The sequence below is a fragment of the Citrus clementina genome, unplaced genomic scaffold (assembly GCF_000493195.1).
Source record: "Citrus clementina cultivar Clemenules unplaced genomic scaffold, Citrus_clementina_v1.0 scaffold_9, whole genome shotgun sequence".
Lineage (NCBI taxonomy): Eukaryota > Viridiplantae > Streptophyta > Magnoliopsida > Sapindales > Rutaceae > Citrus > Citrus x clementina.
Window position 1 is genome coordinate 529,596 of NW_006261964.1, and position 26,072 is coordinate 555,667.

Sequence of the window (26,072 nt, forward strand, 5' to 3'; positions counted from 1 at the left end):
TTTAACTGTATTTTAGAAATAATTAGATATAAAGAGAATCAGTTAAATTTTTGGTAAAATTTATTTTAAAAAGTGTTATGAGTTTTAAAAATAGTCATATGTGTTTAGTAAATCATATCGTTAAACTGCTATAAGAATGTAAATGATTGAGTTAGACATAATGTTGAATAAAATTTTTTAAACATGTATATATATATTTTTTCATTGTGTACATATAATCATTGATAACTTAAATAAGTATTTTATATTATTAATTTATTTTTATTTTGTTATCTCAATATAATTAGTAATAATAATAATCTTGTCTAAATTTTGCACAGTATACCGACTCCCTAGTAATATAATTATTGTTTGCCACGATAAACACTTTACACTATATTTATTAACTAAAAACTCTCATATAATATTAGTGGTTTGTCTTGACTCAGTATTGACAGAAAATGCATCTAAGTTATTTAGTGGACGGTCTCACCACATTGTCGATAGTAGGAATATTATCACTAGGCACAACGTATACTTGGCACCACTTTTAACAAAAGATTATTTCCCCTGACACAATGAGTGCTTGATATCATATTTACCAAAATGAGGACTATGAGGAGTAGAAAGCTACTCCTTCTCTACTTTTTAAAATCTCTTATTGGATAGAGTGATTTACCAAAAATGATTTATAAAAAAAGTTACCAACTACTAAAATTAACTTTTATCTTTTTAAAATCACTTTTAATCCTCTGAAAAGTAATTAGTCAGACCTTCTTCTACGTAATTGAAAAAAAAAAAATCTTCTCCCATATATATAATACACAAGAGATATTGAATAATTGAATTTCTATCCACAATTATAAAAACAAAATGATTTTCCACCCTATTTATGAGGGTTCCCAAAATGAAATGTTCTTGTCTCGTTAATTAGATAAGTAGAAAATATAAGTAATAGTAATTAACAATGCATTTGATGTTGATTGGGTAATGGCTAGTCTTAAAAAGAGGGCGGTAAAATTTAATTTAGTCCTCCGCTTGCCATTACTTCGAGGCTTTTCACTTTCTAGAGAGGGCCTTAATCACATTAACCTTACAAGAAAAAATTAATTGTTTTTGGGACAGGCATGCACCTAGCTAGCTACCTATGTACTGAATATTGAATTACCACTAGTCGGGTCCGAATCTATTCTAGATTTTGTGATAGAAATTTACCATAATTTCTTTTATTGCAATAAAATATGAGTTTTGATGTCAAGACGTGTATTTTTTTAAAAGCTAAATGTATATTAAAAAAACAATAAAAGCATGTTTAATAACCCAATAACTCGGTCGTGGATCCCTTTTATGTGTAAGGTTTCAAATTCCCTGTTTTATATATTAATTAGGGTCGATTTTTATTAACCCAATAACCCCTCGTTTTATTGACATTTTTGGGTGATAGAATTAAATACCATAATGAATTAGAGTGTTACATACACGTGTAAGTTCTAAAGAATTAAAGCTTTTAATTTATTCGGCTAAATGATCCGTTTTCGAAATTCATGTTGTCAACTAATGTTTCGTTTCGTTAATAGTCCAGGCTCGTTCATTGATATATATAATACTGGCCTCAAAATTTAATAATTTTATTTTTTTATTTTTTTAAATAATAACAACCATTTCATCTGATTCCGCGCTTATGAATTTTTTTTTTTTTTTACTTCACAAGAAAATATATTAGAGATAAAAAAAATCTCACCCACTAAAATACTAACTCTTAACTCAATTATAACTCATATAAGGTGATTGTGTGTGCAAAAACTGAAATAAAGAACGAAGTTTACAAGGGGGCTCGTTCTTGAATGTACATTGTTCTCTAGATTATTAAGACATACTAAATCACTATAGTGGTACAAAGAGAGAAGACATGATTTTTTTTTTAGTGTATATCTATTATTATCAACTTGTCAAAAGTATTAATAAAGCTATGCTTATACAGTTGATATATAATATTGATGCCACAATAATACACACTGAAATCTCGTGTATTATAGAAAAAATATCGCACATTAGTTAAGAATAAATAATGAACTAATCTTATAAACTTGAGGTATAAAAATATTTTTGAGTATGAATTGTACTTAAGACCCTCTACAGTGTATATGAATATTTTTGGTTAATATATCATCCATTGACAAAGGATTAAAATTTGTAGAGGAGGAGACGTGCATCTCAAGATTACATTTGTTTTTTTTTTTTTTGAATGAAAAGTGAGTCATCACATCTAAATTTATTCAAATTGCTATGGCGTGGCAAGAGGGAACTAGGATTTACATAAACCCTAACAAAATATTTTGGTGAACAATGAGATACCCGTTTTTGTTTTTTCTTATATCAGTATAAAAGCAGAAAATAAAGTGCTTCTAAGCATCACTTAATAAATCGGTGATTAATTATTTTCCTTGGTCTGAGTTCCTGTGTGCAGCATTAATTAATGTAGTTGATGTTAATCTAAATATGCAAAAGTAGATCCAATTTGTGTTATATCAAAACAATTAAACTACACCTTCATTGATCTACAATCAAACAATCAAATTGCACTATCATATAATTGACGCATGAGGTTTTTTTTTATATATCTTATAATATAAATATCAATGGACTTGTAATGTAATAGTCAATGAGAAAAAAAATAATTGTTTTTAATTTAAGAATTTTACTCAAAATATCTAAGAAGGTCTCATATTTACATAAATTCTATGTGTTTCGAAATATTAAGTAATATGTTAAAAATTTTGTCACACGTGTATTTATCATATAATTGCTCTAGACATGCATCTTACTCTAAAATATATTAAGAAAAAAATTATAATGGGAGTATCCAAAATATTCTGTTAGATAAAACAGTTACTTAAGAGCAAGTTGCTTTTTTGAGAAGATTAACCTATTTCCACAAATTCGATAAACTCAATTCTTCCAAACACGCACTGAGATTTAAAAAAATGAAAAGAAAAAAAGTCAAAGAGTCAAACTTCAAACCCCTGTGGCTAACTATAATTACTACCGAAGCTTAAGTGTTAATTAAATAATAAATTAATCAAAGAAACCAAGTTCCCTATTGCGGCTTGCTCTCCTCCCACATGCTATATCTTTTATATATATATATATATTTTTTTTTTTGTTTTAAATTCAAAACGTATCCATGTACCTATAAAAACCCACCTGCTCTATCTTCCCCCTATTAAAATCCAAAACACTCACTCTCTCTCTCTCTCTCTCTCTCATTTCTCTTTTATTTTCTCTTTCAAGAATTGGCTATTTCTCTTTACATAATCTGAAAGAAGGGATCTTTTTTCTTTCAGTCACTCAGTTTGTTCATTTAAGGCAACCCAACCGAAATGGAAGTTAAAGGGAGAGCTTGCAGAAGCAAAGGCAACTCCAAATCATCAAGCACTACCATTTCTGAAGAAGACCTGGACTTGAGAAGGGGTCCATGGACTGTTGAAGAAGATTTTAAGCTTATTAATTACATTTCTAATCATGGTGAAGGCCGATGGAACTGTCTTGCTCGTTGTGCAGGTAATTTTTTTTCTTTTTCTTTTTTAATAAACTCCCCTAGTTCTGTCGAGATAATTCTCTCGTGAAATGAAATAAACAATAATAATAATAATAGACGAGGAAAATTTGACAAGTTGATGATTAAATTCATCAACTTGTTCGTGCCATGTTTCTATCTCCATGTCTTTTCTTGGAGTGAAATGGGCTTTTCGTTTTTTCTTAACGAAAGAGAAAGATCCTTATTATGCATAATCGACACGGCGAAGTTTTTGCTTCCTTTTCCCTTTTGTCGTTTTAGTGTTTTTCTTTTTCAAAAAATTTTGCCTATTTGAAGCAAAATATAAAAGCTGCATGTTTAGCGTAAAAAGAGAAATCGTATTAGCTAGCTTTGTTTTTGTGTTTATCATTATGAAGTTGGTGATATTGATATATATGATGAGATGATAAGATGCAAGTTGATCTATTAAATAAAAAGAGCATATGTGTTGTGGAAAGTCCTTAAGCAAAAAGCACTTCTCATGAAAGCAAATTTCCAATTCACGATAATTTTCTTTGACAACTTTACCAAAAAAAAAGAAAACAAAAAACAAAAAACTATCATATATCTAAGCCAAATTCAATGGAACAGGCCTCAAAAGAACTGGAAAGAGCTGCAGATTAAGGTGGTTGAATTATTTACGACCCGATGTTCGACGTGGAAACATCACTCTTGAAGAACAGCTTATGATTCTAGAGCTTCATTCTCGATGGGGAAACCGGTAAGTAAATTAAATTAATATTCATTTTAATGAACTTCACAAACTTTTCATCTGGGTTCCTTGTTTGTGTAACCTAATGATTATAAATTTGATGCCAAATAATTTGTTTACATACGCATACATATGTATACAGGTGGTCGAAAATTGCTCAACACTTGCCGGGCAGAACTGATAATGAGATCAAGAATTATTGGAGGACCCGAGTCCAAAAGCACGCAAAACAGCTTAAATGTGACGTGAACAGCAAGCAATTCAAAGACACCATGCGATATTTATGGATGCCAAGATTGATTGAAAGAATTCAAGCCAATAAAGCCTCGGCGGCCCCGGCCGCAACGGCCACCCCAATCGCAACTACGGGAGCCACCTCCGGCAGCTTCACCACCGCCCCCATTGATGAACCGGCTAGTCGGTTCTTCAACAACATTGATGTGGGCACGGAGCAAATGGTCATGCAGCCATTGAATTGTTCATCACAAGTTACAACTTCACAAATTACTACTTGTCATTACACCCCGGAGAATTCAAGCACGGGGGCTTCATCGGACTCGTTTGGGACTCAGGTTTCATCTGTCTCGGACTTGGCGGAGTACTATGCTATTCCGGTTAATAATAACACTAATCCGGATTATTTCCAGAGTCATGTCGGTTTCGCGGAATCGTCTCTTATTAGTCCCACGGGTTACTTCAACCCTGGCATTGATTTCCAAGCAGCTTTCGAGGCCAATAATCCAATGATGGACGGTGGAGATGCGTCTGATAATCTGTGGAATATGAATGTTGATGAATTATGGTCCTTACAGCAGCAATTCAACACCAACATGTGAAAAGGGAGAAGAAAAACTTATGAAACGGGAACAAGATAAGCTTTAGGACATATGAATTTCTACGATCTGTAATTTTTTTCTTTTTCCTTTTTTTTTTTTTTTTTGTGGGTGGGGGATAAATTTGTAATTTGAGATTTTTAATCTCATTCTTTGATATACATTGACATTGACCCGGTAGTAGTAGTTTTTTTTTTTTTTTTTTGACTTTTTCAAGCAAGTGATTGCAATATAGGAGCATGTCTTTCGAGATAATTTTACTATTAATATTAATAAAATAATAAAGATGTGAATTATTTGGTTCCACAATATTATAATTACAAGTCATTATTCTAAGCGTTATGATTAGAATATAGTGTAATCTAAGTCATGCTACTTTTGAAACAATTGTCCATGGGGCGTGAACCTGTTTGTAGAGAGTGAAGAGGTTCCAAAATTATTATTGTCTTGTTTCTAGAACGCAAAAAGTGATCAAATTAATTACAAGTAATTAATGTTTTTGGGAGACGTGGCGCTTTAGGATTCATCAACTTATGGGTTAAGTTGGCCATTAGGGACTTAACTTGTTTAAAAAGATCATGTTAGATCATTATTGATGCTTGTTGCCACTTAAGTACGATCCCAATCTTTACATTCCTTTGTTCATCATCGTACGGACATTTTGCTTAAGATTAACCCCATTAAACCAGACAAACTTCACATAATCATCCTATACAAGTAGTCCATGTTTTTCTAAAGGTAGTATAATTAATAAAATTTGTATATATACTATGCTCTCAAACCCTCCTTTTCTTCGATTATATCTGGAATTATATGTCGTGGTTTTTAATCAATAACTATTTTAAAAAGAATCACTTCCTAACAAAGTAACAAGCAGTGTAAACCGTGAGTAATTGTTAATATTAATTTTTTTTTAGAGGGACGTTAACTAATTTTATTTTAAAAGGTTTTATGAGCTAAGCAAATCAACTAGCTAACATCCATTATAATTAATATACATTAGTTGAAATGTAAAAGTGGATCAAATATTTTTATTAGTTCCATTTCAAGATTTAACAAAATTAGAATAATTGATAAACAAAGATATACAAATCCCAAACGACAATGTGAACTCACACAATCGATAAGAGTAGTTATTTAGGACTTAAATTCGTGCTTGATTGATAATTTGTGGTTAATTTCATTTTCAAATACTGATTTGTGGAAGTTAAAGATCAAAGACTGAAAATGTGACTCCCACGTGATGGAATAGTAGCGTAGTTTGGAGAGACTGAGAGAGGTGGGAGAGAGAAGCGTGGCGGCGGAGGGAATCTTTGAAGGCCGCGCGCCTATAAGAGAAGCCATCAAAGTGGTCCCAAAATAAGAAGTATGTTGAGGAGGTGCCACGTGTTGCGTCAAAAAGATTTGTATTAAAACAAAAGGATTTGGTTAACAGCTAATGCTGCTAATGCGAACGCTAATTGGGTGGGAGTTTGGTTAGGCTTCCTGGACTGAAACACTCACCACCAGCCGCAACTCTTGAAAATGAAAAAACCCCTCTATGCAATACGACCACGTAACACTTACACCACCACCCACGTATTAATGCATGTGCACAACCTTTCATTCTCGCTTGTACACGTGTCTGTGTATTTTCTTTTTATTAATTTATTTCACTATAATTCCGAAAAAAGAAAGCAATTCATTTTACCATAGGTTATAGTCTCTGTCATAAATCATAATCACCCGTGTCTCTTTCTTCAAACGAGAGTTCTTTCTTCAATTTGGTTGGCACTTTATTTTTTTTTATCTATAATACAGAGGATTCGAGTCTCGAGTAAATTTTTTTTAATTAAAAAAAAAAAAAGAGTTCTTTGGCCACATTAATCTTCATCTTAAGATGCCATATCATGTTAATTTGAATTTACATAAGGAGTTTATTTATTATATTATATGTAGTGGGTGGCTAGGCGCATAATTCTAAGTTACAACTTGATAAAGTATGAGATTGTATATTATGATTATATAGATCTAGGCTATCACTAGACTCATTTTTAAAAATTCATTGAGATAAAAAGTAATTTGAGTAGATTTACTTATAAGATTATTAATTAATAAAAAGGATTACTTGGCTGAAAAGAATGTGTGTAATTTATCAAAAAATAAATAATTAAAAAGACGTGCATAATTTGTTTTAGATGGGAAGAGTTATTTTTGTGTGTGGAGGTACGAAAAGAATGTCGAGCTGTAGTCCACAAAATTGCGAAAGACAACTGTCTTTGAGCCACGTTTCTAAATATTTTCCATCTCCTATTCAAACTTACAAAACTCCAATCACTGACAATCTTCTTCTAGGGGATGCCCATGCCCATACCGCTCATAACGACCACGACTTCACCCGGTCAACATGCTGGGGCCCGCGCGAGAATCCGACGTAGCATCGACGTATATGTGGACGGCTGTAAGCAGTTGTCATGTTTCTCCGTCTTATGATGACTATGAGCGTACATGGGACGGGAGAAAAGCTTCGCTTTGCATAGGAGGAAATAAAAAAATATATATATATCTCGTACGCGTGGCTGATGTTATGGGTAATTTTTAAAAACCTCCCATGAGATTTGGATTTGTTGCAAATAGATGACGAGAATTAATTTATTTGTAAAAAATCTTCTACCCTCAGTTAATTTTAACATTGACCGTTAGTTGACTGTGCAAAGACAACATTACCCTTAACAATAATTTGTAGACAGAAATAACTAAAAAAAAATTAAAATTGTTGGCTATTTTACCCTCTTTAAATTATTGATATTTTCTTAAAGTTCCTACAAGAAAGATAAAATTTAAAATTTAAAAAATCCTTTTTAAATGATTGATATTTTCTTAAAGTTTCTACAAAAAAGATAAAATTAAAAACTTGAAAATGAAATAGTTATAATCTTTACTTATGATATTGTAAATTTTTGGAATTGACAAGGATAAAATTGTCAAAAAATAGGGTTTGTGCTTTTCGCGCCAACAATTTTAATTTTTTTTTTAGTTATTTCCGTCTACAAATTGTTGTTGAGGGTAATATTGTCTTTACACAGTCAACTAACGGTCAATGTTAAAGTTAACTGACGGTAGGGGGTTTTTTACAAATAAACAGATTCTCACCATCTACTTGCAACAAGTCCAAACCTCAGGGGAGGTTTTTAAAAATTACCCCTGATGTTATTCTTATTCGTGTACCCTCAGTAGATATTATCACGCAGAGTGTTGTTTGATTGATTTGTGTAGTTTCAGCAGTTATCGCCACGATGGTGTGACCAAATTGTCTTTTCGCTGCAGTTTTTAGTACATATATATTTAGAAGTTTGTAGCGTAGCGATCGAGGTTGCTTACTCTATTCTTTCATTCATGGATTTATCTCTTAGGCTTAAATGTGGATGCTAAGTCTTTTGAAACGACGCTGCAATACTGTTCGCGGGACTATTTAGTTTAACTGCTTCACACGCTTAACAAAGAGTTTGAATTTAGGCCGGTGCTACGTTACGTTACATACACGCACTCACAACAACAGTATTAATTTAGTCCGTTATTGTTGCTGTGAGTGTGTGTATGTTACGTTTAACGTAACATAAGGTGATCCTTGAATTTGTATTTTTTATAGAGTAATTCTATGATCCCAACAATCAAGTCCTACCTTGAGTTTCGATTAATACGGTGAAATTTATTTAATGAATGTTAAAATATTAATTTTCTTAGATATAAAATTTATTATTTAATATATATAATAGATTATAATTGAAATTTAATTATTACAATCTCAATTATTATTGTATTTTAAATATCTGAATATCCACTCCAAAAAGTAGATACCAATCTTTATGGCTGTGCCAGTCTATATAATAATTCAACTTTTGAAGACGATGAATGCATGCATACCCTAAAAGGAGATAAAAAGTGATTTTTATCTCATGCTAAATGTTAAAATTGGACCAATAACTTTAATTCTCAATTCATTTTGGACTATTCATTGGCTTTTATCTATCCACTTGTTTTGGACTATTCATTGTTGTAGCTTATAATTGAATCCACGTGTTTGGTCATGAAAAAAAATAATTATCACACATAATTATATGTACCATTTGGTGTTTTGGATATTTTTACACAACACGTGAATCATGTTTAAAACGTTAGTCCTCCAACTTACTTTACATCATTACATATGTCATTTGTTATTAGATTTAATTCAAAGATTTACATTTTTACGTATATTTATACATGTAGATAAAATATTTAAAACCATAGGGTGGTTTACTAAAGATAGGCAAATGGTGATCTTAGAAAAAAAAAAAACATGTAAAACTAAAGATAAAGAAATGAACCCACTTGATTGTGCACCGAAACGAATTTGTTTGTACATAAATTTGGATCAAAATTTAGTAAATGTGATGACACATTTGCTAGAAACTGTACTTTATTCTTCCCCTTTTACTACCACTTTATGCCAATTGACGTATCAACATCCTTCTCAATTCTCATTTTAACGTTGCGTGAAATTTTTGTATTGAAAGCGAGGTGATGGCTAAATTAATAGTGCATATGATACATCGCTTTACATGTACCATTTTTGACAAGCTGTGAATCTAGAAATTTTGGGTGCATGTTTAATAATTGAAGAGAGTTTTTGGTGTCATCCCTTTCAATTAATGAAACATGGCCGAAAAAGGATAGAAGAAATTTCGGACCCGTAAAAAATAAAGTAAGTGCTCGTGTGGGAGTTTTGTTATAAGTAACAAAGTAAGAACATAGTTTTTGTTTTTGGATATTGTGCTTATTCATGTCAGGAAATTAATTTTGATGGGCAGGTTTGACATGATTGACGTTATACATTTTAATTTTTCTGTCTCTTAATGGCATGTTTGGTTCGAAAAAAAATATAAGGAGAAGAAAGAAGAGAAGAGGGGAAAAAATAAATGAAAAAAATAAATTCTTTGTCCATCCAAACAATAAAAATGAAATTAACTTTCTTTTTCACTCATTTTCTCTCCCCTTCTTTTCTTTCCATTCATTTCTTCTCCTACCATTTTTCCAACCAAACATGAGTTCAAGGATTAAATTTTCAGCTTCATCATATGATCTACCCATGACATTGTTAATTTATATTGAACGGTAGCCGGTTAGATCCATCTAGCTATAATATAGCATTGATTAAATCAGTTAGTTGCTTATCGAGTCTAAATCTGTATTTTAAAGCGTGCGAACATCAATACAAGGGAGTTACCATGTCTATGTACAACGGAGCCTAACACATCTCAAATTAATTGACGAATACGATTAAGTATACAACTTGTTGATATCTTACTGAATGTGGAATTGAAAGATTCCTCATCTAGAGTTCCATAATAATTAGATGCTTGTGTATGTGAATATTAGTTAGCTGCTAATTTATATGACGAAGCATTGAAGAATGCAAGTTCTTTGATCTCAGCTGGCCGGATTTGGTATAAAAGAGACCAAACTATGAACTTTATATTTTACGTTCGAAACAGTACAATTCTTTTTGGCCTCAAAACGTACGTTAAAGCGATATTTGCACTAGGCTTTAGTGATCCACCATTGATGATCACTTGATACAATGTGCTTGGTGATGTGTTACTTGATGTTCCATCTTCCTAATTAATTGCGTTCATAACATCAAATGCTTAATCGAAGTTAGATTGCCCATGGGACTCATTGTTTAGGTTTGTGTCTATAAATATAGTGAGCACGCAAAAGTTTATTTTACTTGATTTGCATGGTTAGGCATTGGAAGTGATTTAACATAGCCAGGATCCGGAGCTGGAATTATTTAGATGATTATTATGAGTCAAGAAAGTGATTGTTGATTTAAAATTAAGAAGGAAAATGTGTGGTAAGAATAGAATGATAACTCATAATAAGTTATATTTTGAGAGTTATTAGAAAGGCCATGTCAAATTGAATACAATTTTCTATTGATGGAACGTGGTGTGCAAACACACCACCTAAATAATTAATGTTAGTTGGCTAACCCTTACAACCGGGAGCTAGAACACTTCCATTTCCATGCAAATGAATAGGGATTTAAGTCTCTTGTGTGTATTTTAAAGAAGATTTTCTTCTAATTATTAAGCTTAGACATCGGGCATATGCCATTATTGAAATTTTTCTTAATAATGTTTATCAAATATTTTATTATAAATATGAATGGACTGTAACATAATATTTAAAAAAATATATGTTTAAATAAGTCATTCTCTATCAAAGACGTGTGTATAGCTTTAAATGTGAACTATTTTGACTTATTACAATTTATCATCCATTCACAACTAGTAGTTACAGTATAGCTTCGAATCATATACATATTTCAAAAACAGTAAACGTTTCTATTTTAAGATTTTTTTTTTCTTATTTTCTGAAGAGCCTGAAGATCAATTGAATATGTATATCTCAAGCCACAAGCCCGCAATCTACTCACTCCGGTAAACTAAGACTAGTAACTTGTAAGACATTTTTGTGACATAAATTAATTTATTTTAAAGGCATTAATAGCATGATTTAACATAAATTCTTAATACATGAAATGCACGCCCTCGACACAATTGATTAATTAGCACTATAAAGTCATCCACGATTGAATAAAAAACTCAATGCTATTGCTTAATTGATCACTATCCTAAAGTTGTTCTGAAAATTATTTATATATATAGTTAGATTAGCGGCCTAGACCTCGACAACTACTAAAACCATTATTTAAAGTTTAATGCCTAGAAAAACACTAGTCAAGCAATGCATCCGGTGAGTGAGAAAATAGATCATTGCTTACGATATCAAAGATGGCGATTAAGTGAAAATTATTGACTCATATAATGGGTTTATTAAAATTCAGAAGATGAGTAGCACTACACATCTCAAATTTTTTATTTTAACATGACAATTATTATTTTTTTTAAAGGAGGGGCGAGGGAGTAGGTAAAGCCTATATTCATTTTATAGTCCTTTACCTCTCTCAAGATTCAAACTTGGGTGACCAGTTAAATACAATTACTTAGAAAAACGCTCGGCTACACTTTTGGGCGCAAAATACTATTTGGTCTCTAAATGATATAGTATTTATCAATTGTTTGGTAATATAATAAAATCAATTCACTTAAATCTTATAAAAAACTATCAGCCACTCAATAAACGATACATCATTTCAGATGAAATTTCAGATATTTATCATTACTCTTAAGGAGATAAAAATTTGATACAAGATATAAGATAAGATATGATTATATGAAAGTAACCTCAGAGACTTGACTAAGTTTCAAACAGATTTTTTTTTTTTTTTATTGACCATCTGAATCCAAATTCAAGGAAGGTCGTGACTAAAAAAATCGATTTGAGATTAATTCTTTTATTATCAACGTCATTTTTAGAAAGGAAAAGATAAGATATGAAAGTCTTTTACTGTAACATCATGATTGAATTATATTTTTATAAACCCTCGTAATTAAATAGCCCATGGGAAGGTCTTAAATGGGCTTCTATTCGATTACTATTTGGTATGAACCCCAATGGGATAGTTATTAGGATTCATTTTGGCCCAAAAGTATCAACTGGGCCATTTAATTGACTCCAACGGACATTCATGCACGGCATACACCAACAAAAGCAAAATATCAGTTCACGATATCGCGATATTTCGAACAACGAAGAGATATCTTTTGGAGATATTTTAGCCTTTTGGAAACATGCGCAATAGAACTACGGTGTCGTATTAGCCAAAAACACTTGATTCCTCTGATGTCGTAGCTGTTAGTTTTCGAACCAATCATAAATTTACACGTGTAAATACATGTATCGTTGCTTCTCTTAAATGTCCTTTTTCAAAAATGTTGCTTTCTCGATTTTTGCACATTTATTTAAGACCGGAATACTAGAGACTCAACCGACCAATCTGATCCATTCGTAAATGTAAAAATGATAAGACGATTTTACCCTCTTTTCTGACGGACCCGCTTTAGGTATTTGGAACGATGCTTGCGCGACTTGTTCAACAAAAGCAAAAAGGGAAGTCATATTTGAATTCGTTGTAAATAAAAATTGTATTTAGATTTATTTTTTGACGTTTAAAATTCTTCGGTACAAAAGCTTAAATTTAACAAATTTTGAATAGTTCAAGCCCCTCGCGTGTGAAAGAGAATAATTTATTTTAAACATTTAAAATACATATTTAATCCATTTTTTTTCAAATATCTTTATTGTAATATTACATAGTTAATATAGATAAGATCTCAATAATTTTCTAATTCTAAATATTAATCTCTAAAAAATTGAATTCTCTCAAAGAGTTGCTTGTTTAAATAATTCTTGAGGGAAAAATTAAATAAATTTATCCTTTTCAGTTATATATTAAAAATTAAACATAACTTTCTTTGTACTATAAGTATTTTAATTATTGAACTAAGTATATTAAACAAGACAAACTAAAAAAATGTATATTTTTTTCCATATTTCTTTAAAATATATATATATATATATATATATATATATATATATATATACACGTCAAAATGTCCCCAAAAAACGTGGTGGTAAACTGGTAATAAACTCATTCTTCAAGGACAGACTGAGAATTCGATCTCAACATTATCCAAACCATTTGCACGTGCAGGGACAAAAATGTAAATACGTATCGTCCGAATCATCCACGAACTTTCACTTTACGCTGCCTATAAATTCCCGTTGGAGCAGCGCCACCAATATCTCCCAAATCTTCACACATTCTCTCACAAGCTGAATCTTCAAAGTCGTTTCTCTAATTGTAAGTAAAGGTTTTAATTCGATTTTTATTTCATTTCATTTTTAGCTTCTTTTTTCTCCCTTTGTTTTTAATATTTTAGAATTAGCAGAGCCTTGTGTATATAAAAAAAAATAAATACCATTTTAGTTAATAGCTTAATTATAATTTATAATTGAGATAGCTGTATTTAAAAGGAAAAAAAATGAATACTAGTAGCTGTATTGGAATCTCAACAATGAAACCCTGTTGTAGAATCTTGATTGGTTATAGAATCTCTTCAATATTTGGAGTTTCTCATATAAGATCAAATCATAAAATTGTAAACAATTCGTCGAAATTACATTCAAAATCGAAGCTTAGTTGTTATAATGATGCCAAGTGTAAGGTTATAGGGCATAAGAAGGGTGTAATTGATTTGAACCGGAGGGCTTTTTTTGCCTCTGGTTCGAATTGGGGTGAATCTAAGATCTTAGGTAAGAATAAGCTCGGTGTAAATAAAGATAGTAGCAGGGGTATTTTAGTAATTCCCCACGTAGCGTCGGATTTTAGGAACCACTCCACGTCTATTGATAGCCATGTTAGTGAGAAGGGATTTGAGAGTATTTACATTCAAGGTGGTTTGAATGTGAAGCCATTTGTGATTGAAAAGATTGAAAATGGAAATGAGGTAGTGAAAGAAGATGAGAGTAGGGTACAGGTTAATGGGTCAGGTGTAAATTTGGATATTTTGAAGGATCTGAATGAGAATGTTGAAACTGAGAGTGAGGCATCGAATATTGAGAAGGAGGCTTGGAAGTTGCTTCGGGATGCGGTTGTTAATTATTGTGGGAATCCGGTGGGGACAGTTGCAGCCAATAATCCCGCAGACAAGCAACCTCTGAATTATGATCAAGTGTTTATTCGTGATTTTGTACCTTCTGCACTTGCTTTTTTGCTCAATGGAGAAGGGGAGATTGTCAAGAATTTTCTTCTTCACACATTGCAATTACAGGTAACTTATGATCTAAACCTAATGTTGTGTTGGGATATTAACCATTGAGATGTTGGCTTTGCTTTCTACATGGGCATTGGCATTTCTTCGAACTTTTAATTTATCAAATATTTCCTTGATTGATTCCAGAGTTGGGAGAAGACTGTGGACTGCTATAGTCCTGGCCAAGGCTTGATGCCAGCAAGTTTCAAAGTTAGAACTGTGCCTCTTGATGGAGCCGATGGAACACTTGAAGAGGTTTTAGATCCTGATTTTGGAGAATCAGCCATTGGTCGTGTTGCCCCTGTTGATTCTGGTAAGATAATGCAATGTTCCATATACTGTACACTGTTTGATAACCAGTAGTTTGTCTATGGCTAATGTTGCTGGAAAGTTTTCATCATTGTGGACATTCTGCATGTCTAGATATTAATCCAGTGTATTCCCAAATTAGAATACTGTAGTTTTTTAGAGTTTCTTTTAATAGCATACTTGGAATTTGATTGAGATGTTGATCTCATTGATAGGGTTATGGTGGATCATTTTGTTGAGAGCTTACGGAAAGATCACCGGTGACTATGCATTGCAGGAGAGGGTGGACGTCCAAACAGGCATAAGACTGATCCTTAATCTTTGTCTAACTGATGGATTCGATATGTTTCCTTCTCTGTTAGTCACTGATGGTTCCTGCATGATTGATAGACGCATGGGTATTCATGGACACCCTCTTGAAATCCAAGTAAGTCGAATACTCAGATTTTGCTGTGATAAATGTCTTTTCCATTTATCTGACAACATGTGGTTGATGCCAATGCTTTTGTTGTTAACTTTTGATTATTTTGGGAAGAATAGGAAAAAATTAGTTACTTAACTAATTTTGCCTACCATCTTCACTTGATTGATTTTTTCAAATTCTCCTGTGTTTGTGATTTGTTTATGTTTGTTTGCCTCTAGTTTATTTTGTGATTTGCTTGACGCATCTGATTTTACAGTCATTATTCTATTCGGCATTACGCTGCTCTCGTGAGATGCTCATTGTCAATGATGGAACTAAGAACCTGGTAGCTGCAATAAATAACAGACTTAGTGCACTCTCATTTCATGTCAGAGAGTACTATTGGGTGGATATGATGAAAATCAATGAGATCTATCGTTACAAGACTGAAGAATACTCTGTGGATGCCATCAACAAGTTCAACATCTATCCAGATCAAATTCCTTCATGGCTTGTAGATTGGATACCTAATGAAGGTGGCTATCTTATTGGCAATCTAGAACCAGGTCACATGGATTTTAGATTCTTCACTCTTGGAAATCTTTGGGCCATTGTTTCTTCTTTGGGTACCGCAAGACAGAATGAGGGTATTCTGAATTTAATTGAGGCTAAGTGGGATGATCTTGTTGCTCATATGCCTCTTAAGATCTGTTACCCTGCTTTGGAGTACGAGGAATGGCGAATAATCACTGGCGGTGACCCAAAGAACACGTGAGGCTCTTGTTTTGTGCTTTATAACACCCTTACCTTTTCATTTGAATAAATTTATTAACACATAGCCTTGATTGCATGCAGTCCATGGTCATATCACAATGGTGGATCTTGGCCAACACTCTTATGGCAGGTAGGGATTAAAGTTCTTCAAGTATCCTTTTCCTTTTTTTTTTTTTTTTAACTATCAATAAAAGAAATGATTACACATTAATTAGGTTTGGTTCAAATATGATTTTGGATATTCACTGATGTATTTGCTGATTGATATTCTAGTTCACCTTGGCCTGCATCAAGATGGGAAGGCCGGAGTTAGCAGAAAAGGCAGTTGCAATGGCGGAAAAGAGGCTGTCAGTGGATCAGTGGCCTGAGTATTATGACACACAAAGTGGGAGGTTTATAGGCAAGCAATCCCGGCTTCACCAAACATGGACAATTGCTGGTTACTTAACCTCAAAGATGCTTTTGGAGAACCCAGCCAAGGCATCTTTGCTATTCTGGGAGGAGGACTACGAGCTTCTTGAGAATTGTGTTTGTGCACTTAGCAAAACTGGTCGAAAGAAATGCTTACGCTTTGCTGCAAGATCCCAGATCCGTGTCTAATGCAAAACATCTTGTGTGAAGTTAAGTCTTCACTGCCTTTTGCAGCCTGTACTAGCATAGCAGAAAAAGCATATGTTCCCAGAGAACTTCATTTTTTAACTATGAACATTCCTGTATCTGACTGTTTCGATTAGTCGGCTATTTTTTTAATTGCCGCTAACACAGCTACAGATTCATTTGGATAATGCACATTACTTTATATATGTATTTGCTCTTCTTTCATGATGTGCCTGCTAAATTGGTTGTTTCAGCTTTAGTTTTGAGGTATTGTAAGTAGTCAGCAACAAAGAGCAAAAGAGCGAGCATTGAACGGAACATTTTTTGCTTAACAGCTAAACTACATCGATTACTACAACGCCATATTTTCCTAATCCCATGTACTTGTTCCTGTATGCAAAATATATAGGTAGCAATAGCATTGATTGATTATAAACAAAACTGTCCTTCCGTGGGTGGCCGGATTCAGAAGATGCCTCAAAATTCATCAATCGAGCAACTTTTTGTGATCATCATCTTTGCAATTTATGAAGAGATCAAGGCGGTTGTCTCCAAGGCTGAGGGAATAAGCAGTTGCTTTGTACTCGGCCCAGGTGAATGGCTTATAAAGAGAAGGCCTGTTGGTTGTCACCATTTCTGGAGGGGCACTGACCCTCGCTTGTAGGGCTGGTGCCCCGAAATAGGCCATTGACATTCTCGACTGGCTTGAGTAACTTAAAGCCCTATGCCTCACGCTTACGAACCTCCCATTGGTCATAGCCTGCAGCGAAATGCAATAAAAACACATAACGGCCGTAACTTAACGTCGCCCACAGAATCATTAACATTGATTAAATACTCAATTTCCATTGGACAGAAACTGATGGGGGACCCACAGTTTCATCGAATTCAAAGCTGCAGCGTAGATTTCGCAAAAGAAATCTGATTCCCAATACATCAGTTCCACAGTTTCCAATCAGTCGAATCAAACTCAACTTTTTTATTTTGCTTTTGTTATGATTACCACAAGATAGAGAATCTAGATTTTACCTGTAGCACGTCACCGACATTTACACAAAACGCAGCGGAATCAGGAGCCACTGGGATCCACACACCATGATCAGGAGAAATTTGCAAGCCACCCACGTCGTTGGATCTCAAGATAGTCAGGATCTGAGGATCAGAGTGCTCCCCAAATCCAACCCTCGTAGTGTTGTTATTGCAACAAGATGGGTAGTGATTAATTCTGAAAAATGAATCATTTTCAACGTCCCTGATCATCTTACTGAAGTATGATGGGTCACGGACCCACAATCCTTCAGCCATTAGATCCAATATCTCACATGCTAACTCTCTAACTGCTCGTATGTAATTATTCATCGCTGACCTGTCGTAAATAATATCACACGTTAAACAAGTTGCGGTAGCAGCACCAGCAGAAGCAGAAGTAGGGTTAGCTATACTGTATCAGTATAACGGTGACGAAGCTGATGATGCCTGTAATAATAGTTTGTTTAAAATAAAAAATAAAAAATAAATCCCTTTGCCTTTTTGGTTCTCACCACATGCATCTTGGCTTTGCTTCTTTTGGTAAGAAGTCTCTGAGAAGAAACTGCTGTTACTTTTTTCTATTTTTTGGGTTCAAAATTTTTGTTATTCATCCTTGATTTGATTGAAGTTTATTTCTAATAATTCACTTATATGAATTTTAAATTCAATTCTATCTTCTAAACTATACGCTGCATCTTGAGTTTTTATTGTTATATCTGAATTAATTATTTGTAATTTATATACTTCACTATTATTTTTTCTAATTGAATTATTATATATTATTTCTAAGTGTTCTAACTCTTCTACTTTTTTTTTCTCTTTTGCTCTCCTCTTTTTATTAGCTGATTTATCTATCATTACTTTAAAAAATTAAAGTAAATGAAGGTAATTGAATCATTACCTCTTATTTTTAATTGTTCAAACTCTTCTACTTTTTTTTCTAATATCCTCAGGCCACTCCTCACATTCTATGCATTCTAATTCTTTTTCTATATTCACGACATCTTGCAAGTATTCATCTATTTCATTATCACTTAAAATTTCTCAGTCTTGGTTGTTGCTTTCGTGCTTGTTATTGTCGTGCATGCAATTTTCTAATTCTAGGCTATTATGGCTAGTTTCATACTTTCATTTATTAGCTTATCATGGCTATCATGGCTATCTAGATTTTTAGTGCTTTCTATCTTGCTATCTACTGTATTTTCTTCTTCCAATAATGAGTAAAAAAAACGCAATATCTATTTCTTTTTCTATTGCTAGTGATTTCTTTGCATCAGGCAAAATATGTGTCTCAAATTTAGCTTGTACTAGCTTTACCTATCTCTGACTTACATTCTGTAAAAGTGGATCAATCTTTTCTCCTCTTTTTCACCCACTGAATGACTAGTCCCTGTGTGTTACACGGAAGGAAAGTTTCTCTGACAAATTCAATCCAAATTTCCGGGAAAGTTTTTATTTATCCCATATGACTCGTTATTCATTGAATTTAACCCAAAAAAAAAAAAAAACCAAGTTCATGTATGTAGACTGATTGCGTTGATATGACAATCTTGGTCTAGAACAAGTTCATATTTTCCATCTTTTTATCTAATTCAGGAAAAGACATATTCTAGTGGGTGTTGGTTATGTTTTTTTAAAAACAATTTTCTGTTTTCAAAAAATAAAGTTCAAGGAAGGGAATTAAAGTATATACTAATTAGTTAGGGTTTTTTTAAAAACAATTTTCTGTTTTCAAAACAAAGTTCGAGGGAGGGAACTAAAATACTAATCAATTGAAGCATGCATGGATCAATATTATATATGCATAGACACTTTCAAAGTTTTACATGTGTATGAAACTTCACAAAAATCATGCCCAGCTAATTACCATCACCAAGATTTACAAACTCATCAAGTTGGACAAGCAAAGCAAAGCTGGCAACAAGTATGTACTATGTAGATTAATTCCATTAATATGACAATCTTGGTCCAATATTTTATTTTATTTTACAAAAAGAAAATCTATAATAAAACCATCATAACATGCATGAATAGGACTGATCAGTATGACCAACTTCTTGCCATGTACAAAACTTAAACAAAACAAAAGGAGAGTATGCATGCAAAAGGAAGGGGAAAAAAAAAAAGAGAGAATAATTAGTTGAGGGTACCCGAATTTTGAAGGGTCGTTAGAGATGGATTTGGATCTTTGAGCAATGGAGAGAGGATTTGTATGAAGAAGAAGAAATTCAACTTCGCCCATATCACCATTAAAACCAATATTTTTGCAGCCATAACCAAAAGGATTAGCAGGGCCAGCTCGTTGCTTTTCAGCTAATGGCTTTTCAAAGAAATTAACACTTTCTTGTTCCATTTCTGCAATAACACCCTCAGGAACCCCATGATTTATCACCTTGAAAAAACCATACTCCTCACAAGCTCTCACAATGAGCTTTCCCACCTCTGATCTATCAGCTGAAAGATCAATCATAGGAAGATCAATAGCCAGGATTTTCTCATTTCTCACAGGATTTGGTGAGGCTACCACCATTGCTATTAATTGCATGAAATATCAAAACCTTTTTTCGAGTGACTGATATAGAGAGACACACAGAGCGAGTGAGGGAGAGGGGAGATTTATATAAAAATGAGGATTCAGGAATCCTGAGACTTGGATTTGGGTGAAGTACAACTAGCAAAATCCTGTCATAAAAAGCACGTTGACTTTCTACGCTTTGAGTTTGACTCTTTTTAATTAAACCTTTTTTCTTTTGTATTACAAGTCTATTGAGAACTGTGTCAGAGTCTCTCGAGACAAGCTTTTATATAGTCAGGTTGAAATCTAATTCGGATATGCATTAATAAATATGAGGACGTGTTTTGATGTATACAGCTCACATAAGAAAAGTATGCTCTAATATTTTTTTGTTTTTTTTTTTCAAAGGTACATTTATTTTCATAATGTATACCAAAAAATTTCAACCTGTAAGTATAGGTTTAGGCAGGCCTATGGGATGATTTTCTTTTCGTTGCCTTTTTAAGATGCTTTTCTTGACCTAATTTTGCTTTTAATCACCTTTATGTTAGCCAATTCTTTGACTCGCATAACACATTGCCTCAAGTTGTTCATAAAATTGAAACCTAACCCCTCCTCTCTCTCTCTCTCTCTCTCTCGGACACATTCCATGCTTCCTATGCAAGTAAGCTTTTTCCGGGTGCTCGTTTCTCGAGCCTAGAATTGCAAACCAAGTCTATTGATTCTTTCCATTTTTGTTTCAAACTAGGGTTTCAACATCTCTTCTAACCCCTTTTTTTTCCCGACGTTTGTTGTGTGAAGATGTAGTCTCATTTGGTGGTTGTAAATCATGCTTGATCGTAATTTGGTATCTGACTATACTATTAACATATAGATTTAGATTTGAGTCTCCCTAACTTATATGGTTTGCGTGAGTTACAGCCCATAAATTTAACCAATCTAATTAATTACTATTTTTTCATAAATTCAACCTCATCTGTCGGATTGAACATGCAATAAATTACATGAAACATAACTTAAGAATTGCTTTTAGCTTTTAATATATGAAGATTGTATCATTAAAAAAAATCTCTAAAAAGAATTATTACTATAAAATTCTTGTCAAATAAGTTGATTTTGAGATTTTATCATTAAATCTACTTTAATGCATATTAAATCCGAACCAATAAGATAGATATGACCAAATTTTCATTATTTAATAGAGTCATCACAGGTTTAATGATCCGAAGTAATTATTAAACTATAGACCATAGGTGTCAATGTGAATAGAAAAATAAAGTTAATGCTTATACATGACATTATCTAAGCAAAAGTAAAGTTAAATTTTTATATTATCAGTGGATAAATATATATTTAATTTGAGTGGATAACGAGGTTGATGAGCAAATATGAAACAATAATGGATTGAACTTTATAATAAAAGAACTCTTCTTAATGTGGCAATTATTTATAATTAAGATAATTAATTATTGATAGATCAGGGACACCTAATCTCTTTCTAAAAATAGAATATGCCTTAAAACTTTGGGATTAAAGTTGTTGTTGACTTTTAAACCAAGTCTAGGGTTTGCACATTCCCATAAAAAAATCCCACAATCCCACATTTGCCTTGTAGGAATTAAAAACCAGAAGGTTCCTTCTCTTCTTCTCTCTTTTTAGTTCAGAATCGGTCAGTTGCCACGTTGCACGATGATTTGCAAGTGAAAATTTAGAGTTTCCAACCCCCGTCAACAATAATACATTTACACAGAGATGCATGCTAAGTATTTATTAAATTTTCATTTTGAAGACATCCAATAATTGTTTTTTTTTTAACCCATGAATCATTACAAATATTTCAGGATAATTTTTATATTTTCGTCATTAATGTTATTTTATAAAGCAACTCTATTTCGAAGAATAACTGCACTCTTTCTCTGCATTAAAAAAAAAATGACAAGATTAAAAATATTGAATTTCTTTAGATATTTCTGTAAAATATTATGGCACAATAACTTTTGAAAAGTTTGATTTTCATAAGCTGAAACAAATTTAAAATTGGAAAAAACAATTAAAGACAACAACAACTGATAAATTTTCATACACGTTATCTCACCACCTAACTAGGCTTTAATCAATTGGCTGTTTAACAATCATATTCGAAATGGTGACCAATTTTTATTTTATTTTATATGTTCTTTTTAAAAAGATAAAACTAATTTATTTATATTTTTAAAGGTTTTTTTTCCTTCTTAGCTCGAGCCTTAAAGAATGAGAACTAAGTATATAAAATAAAAATAAAAACACTATTTTTGCATCATCAAGAGCTGCCAGCTTCTATCTCGAGATTTGCTGTTGCATAGGTACAATGTATTATAAAATTAAACGATATGTTATTATATTAATATGTTCATAAAATATTAATTACATAATGGCTATTTTATTATTGGAGGTTAGCAAATGTTGAGTTTTCAACTTCTTTTTCTGAATGAAACATCTGGAAAATGATAGAAAATTGATGGAATAATATCAAAAATATTAATGTCTTTGTCATTTGGGTAGTTGATAGTTGAGGAAGTTTCAAAATCTAAAATTAGATTAATTAAAGTCAAGTTTAATTAACTTAATTAATCTGATCAATAAGTCCACATCAAATCCATTTTTGCTGCTTAATTTTTAGCGTGCGCGCAATGGGCTACTTCATAGATCATGCAAATAGCTATTAAAAAAAATTATTGAAATTTAAGAGATGGATTCGTGTGGGTGTCTTCAATCAAATGGATTTTGTTTAGTTGCCGAAGATATTTGAAGCTTCTGAGTTTAAAATAATGGTCAAAATCATTCTATTAAAGAACAATTAGTGGTTTCATTTTCCAAGTAATTTGATTAATAAAATAATCTTCCTAAAGATTCAAGATTAATGGAGCTTCTAACATCCCTTTAAAACTCTCATGAAGTCCCACTTAACTCTTCCCTTGATGAAAATTATAAAAAGACAAAAAAATTACAATGGCACTTTAATTACATTCTTATAGCATCTAAAATAAACTAATTAAATTATAAACCTACATATCATAGCAAAATTCCTATCAATAGTTAATTTATTTTTTCATTGTGTTTCAAAATTATTTTGGATATATATGTGTGCGCGCGCACACACGCGCTACTATTTACTTTCAGGAAAGTTTTTCAAATGCTACTCTACATATTTTTTTCTTGTAGTGGTGTGTGTGGTGCGTGCGTGTGTGTCTCATTGATCATGATTTTAAGATAGTTGGGGTACTAGGGTCAGATTTGTATATGTGAAGACATATTAATCAAGTTAAATTAATATTTGTGAAAAAAAAAATTCATATTTATCAATTTATATAATTTCCTCTGGCAATGTTTCAAAAATAGGGCGCGCGATAAGGTTACTGGTAACAATATGTAAAAAATGGGCCTTCATTGATTGGGTTTTAAAGTGTCATGGACCACATAGGAAAGCCCAAAAAAATTATTCTAAATGCACCACGTCAGTTCTCTGCTTCTCTTGTTCCAGGCGGATAGATTGCAATAATCATCAATACATGTGAGCTGCTTCATTTCCTCGCCCCCGCCTCTCTTTTTTTTTTATTTGCGTAGAGGAGGAGTTTTCAAGATTGGAAGAGTTTGATTCTGGCCCGATTGATTTTAAAAGTACAAAAGTTGGCCCAATTGCAAGCCCGAATGGGAAGTGTATCTAGGATAATAGTCGGGTGCTTATAGCAACAGTCTCCAGGACCAAAAAGCTGAAGGGGACCTAAAAAAAACAAAAGGACTCACCAGAATCGGCTAAAATGCGTACACATATTTCAAATTCGTGAAAGCAGCTTCCTCCACCAGGTTTTGTTTTATCTTTCGGCTCTTCTTGTGCTCTGTTGGCAATATTTACTCTTTTTTTTTTTTTTTTGTGATTTTTCTGTCTTTCTTGCTTTATATTTTTCCTTTAGTTTTAATTAAACCTCATTATGTTTTCTCGAACTTTGTTCTATATTCTATATAATAAATAATTATATCGTTTTAAGAAAATTTTGCTGATAAGTGCGACCTAAATGAACTAGATTTATATATATCAACAACCCAGCATAAATATAGCTACAATTACTTAATCTGGCGAAGAAAGAAAGTGGTGACAATTTTCTTGGATACTGTAATTGAAACATACATGTGAGCTAATTTCCTTACGAGAAACACTTGTAATTCAAAGCATCTTGTATCATCACGAGTCACCTCTCTCTCTCTCTCTCTCTCTCTCTCTCTCTCTCTCTTTCTTTCTGTCAAAATCAAAGCATTGCTGTAATATTTTCTTCATCAAGGCATTATTGAGAGGTCGTGGAAGGAATGATTTGAGAAAAAAGTAAATAAATAGAAAGAGGGCATAATGAATGAGCCCATGTTAGCATGCTACCCAAAGATGGTAAAAAGTTTGAAAAACAACATGGCCCCCAGTTGCTGCTTGTACCTAACACAAAGTGCTCAATCGGGATATAAGGGAAATGATGGGTCTGCTTCCTCCCTCAATTCCCATTCAATGATTCAAAAGTGATCATTCTTTTAGCTTTTTTATGTTGTCACATTTCATTTGCTTCATTGCATGCCAGCAGAAAAAGGCAAAGAGGGGTAAAATGGATACTATTCAGTGAGGGGACGACAAGGCACAAAGGCATTGAACTTTTTCAAATGCCCACTTGTGGACACCATCATTTTGTGCTTGAATTCACTAAATCTATGACTCCTTTCTGGGACTCTAAATTCTAAAAAGTAAGAATAACAAGATGAAAATTGACTGGAAAATGAGACCTCAGTTCAAAGTATTAAAAAAGAAGTCATCATATATATCGAAAGGAGATTGTTGTAGGTCCTAGAAATCTATGTTAACATTCTCGTTAGCTGATGTTCGCACATAATAGAAAGTAAATTGGAACAATACATTATCTTTCTGTGCTAAAATATTAGTCTATATTGTTCTATTTTGCAGCAAAACACCGCTGATTGTTCTCTTTTGCTACAAAACACTATTGTATTCCTCTTTGTTCCAAACCATTTATCTATTACATATAGCTTAATTGAATAGATATTGTAATAAGTTTGGTACGAGGACTTAGATTTCATGTTTGTATAAAATGTAAGATTAACTAAATCTGAACCATGTTTGTATAAATGCACCCGTAGCACATGATATTTAAAACTTTAGTACAACTCAAATAAGCATAAAATCCAAATTTTTAGACGTAATATCTACTGAAAGAACAACTACATATTGAAAATAGTTTCACAAGTTCGTGATTTCACACAAGTTCATGAATAAAGCTTTGGGAAAAAAAAAAACAAATCTATATTTAGTGGGGCTTTTATGCATTTTTTTCCCCCCTATAACAAGTGCCGTGAATAGTTACCACATGAACTGCATATCTACAAATTTTGAGCAGTGAAAAAAGTATGTGGATAGTATTCATTTTGCGGGTAATGGGTATTAATGATCAAAGAACATAAAATGTCATAAAGTTTTCCATGTGACATGTCCGAGATATAACATCACTTAAATTTTATCCATAAACATCGCATTCACTATACAAACTTATTGTATTTTTTCATCATGGG

At 32.5% G+C, this 26,072-nt stretch overlaps 3 protein-coding genes across 3 annotated transcripts; 2 read left to right on the forward strand and 1 right to left on the reverse strand.

Annotated features, from left to right (window-relative positions):
* Positions 1–3,220: 3,220 nt before the first annotated feature.
* LOC18031676 (transcription factor MYB108) lies at positions 3,221–5,407 on the forward strand. The gene is made up of 3 exons (XM_006419241.2): positions 3,221–3,540; positions 4,148–4,277; positions 4,411–5,407. The coding sequence occupies exons 1-3, from the start codon at positions 3,360–3,362 to the stop codon at positions 5,102–5,104; spliced, it is 1,005 nt and encodes a 334-aa protein (XP_006419304.1). The 5' UTR covers positions 3,221–3,359; the 3' UTR covers positions 5,105–5,407.
* An 8,666-nt stretch (positions 5,408–14,073) lies between these two features.
* On the forward strand, positions 14,074–17,152 carry LOC18031298 (alkaline/neutral invertase A, mitochondrial). The gene is made up of 6 exons (XM_006419242.2): positions 14,074–14,862; positions 14,992–15,157; positions 15,369–15,580; positions 15,834–16,327; positions 16,412–16,460; positions 16,604–17,152. The coding sequence occupies exons 1-6, from the start codon at positions 14,074–14,076 to the stop codon at positions 16,928–16,930; spliced, it is 2,037 nt and encodes a 678-aa protein (XP_006419305.1). The 3' UTR covers positions 16,931–17,152.
* An 87-nt stretch (positions 17,153–17,239) lies between these two features.
* LOC18031378 (gibberellin 2-beta-dioxygenase 2) lies at positions 17,240–20,709 on the reverse strand. The gene is made up of 3 exons (XM_006419243.2): positions 20,107–20,709; positions 17,957–18,293; positions 17,240–17,687 (listed from the first exon to the last, which is right to left on the reverse strand). The coding sequence occupies exons 1-3, from the start codon at positions 20,499–20,501 to the stop codon at positions 17,415–17,417; spliced, it is 1,005 nt and encodes a 334-aa protein (XP_006419306.1). The 5' UTR covers positions 20,502–20,709; the 3' UTR covers positions 17,240–17,414.
* Positions 20,710–26,072: the final 5,363 nt, after the last annotated feature.

Coding starts and splice junctions, on each gene's coding strand:
- LOC18031676 (XM_006419241.2), top strand. CDS start 3,360: ATGGAAGTTAAAGGGAGAGCTTGCAGAAGCAAAGGCAACTCCAAATCA. Junction 3,541..4,147: donor CTGTCTTGCTCGTTGTGCAG/GTAATTTTTTTT, acceptor TCAATGGAACAG/GCCTCAAAAGAACTGGAAAG. Junction 4,278..4,410: donor CATTCTCGATGGGGAAACCG/GTAAGTAAATTA, acceptor ATATGTATACAG/GTGGTCGAAAATTGCTCAAC.
- LOC18031298 (XM_006419242.2), top strand. CDS start 14,074: ATGAATACTAGTAGCTGTATTGGAATCTCAACAATGAAACCCTGTTGT. Junction 15,581..15,833: donor GACACCCTCTTGAAATCCAA/GTAAGTCGAATA, acceptor CTGATTTTACAG/TCATTATTCTATTCGGCATT. Junction 16,461..16,603: donor GGCCAACACTCTTATGGCAG/GTAGGGATTAAA, acceptor TTGATATTCTAG/TTCACCTTGGCCTGCATCAA.
- LOC18031378 (XM_006419243.2), bottom strand. CDS start 20,501: ATGCAATTAATAGCAATGGTGGTAGCCTCACCAAATCCTGTGAGAAAT. Junction 18,294..20,106: donor AACGACCCTTCAAAATTCGG/GTACCCTCAACT, acceptor TATTTACGACAG/GTCAGCGATGAATAATTACA. Junction 17,688..17,956: donor ATGTCGGTGACGTGCTACAG/GTAAAATCTAGA, acceptor ATTTCGCTGCAG/GCTATGACCAATGGGAGGTT.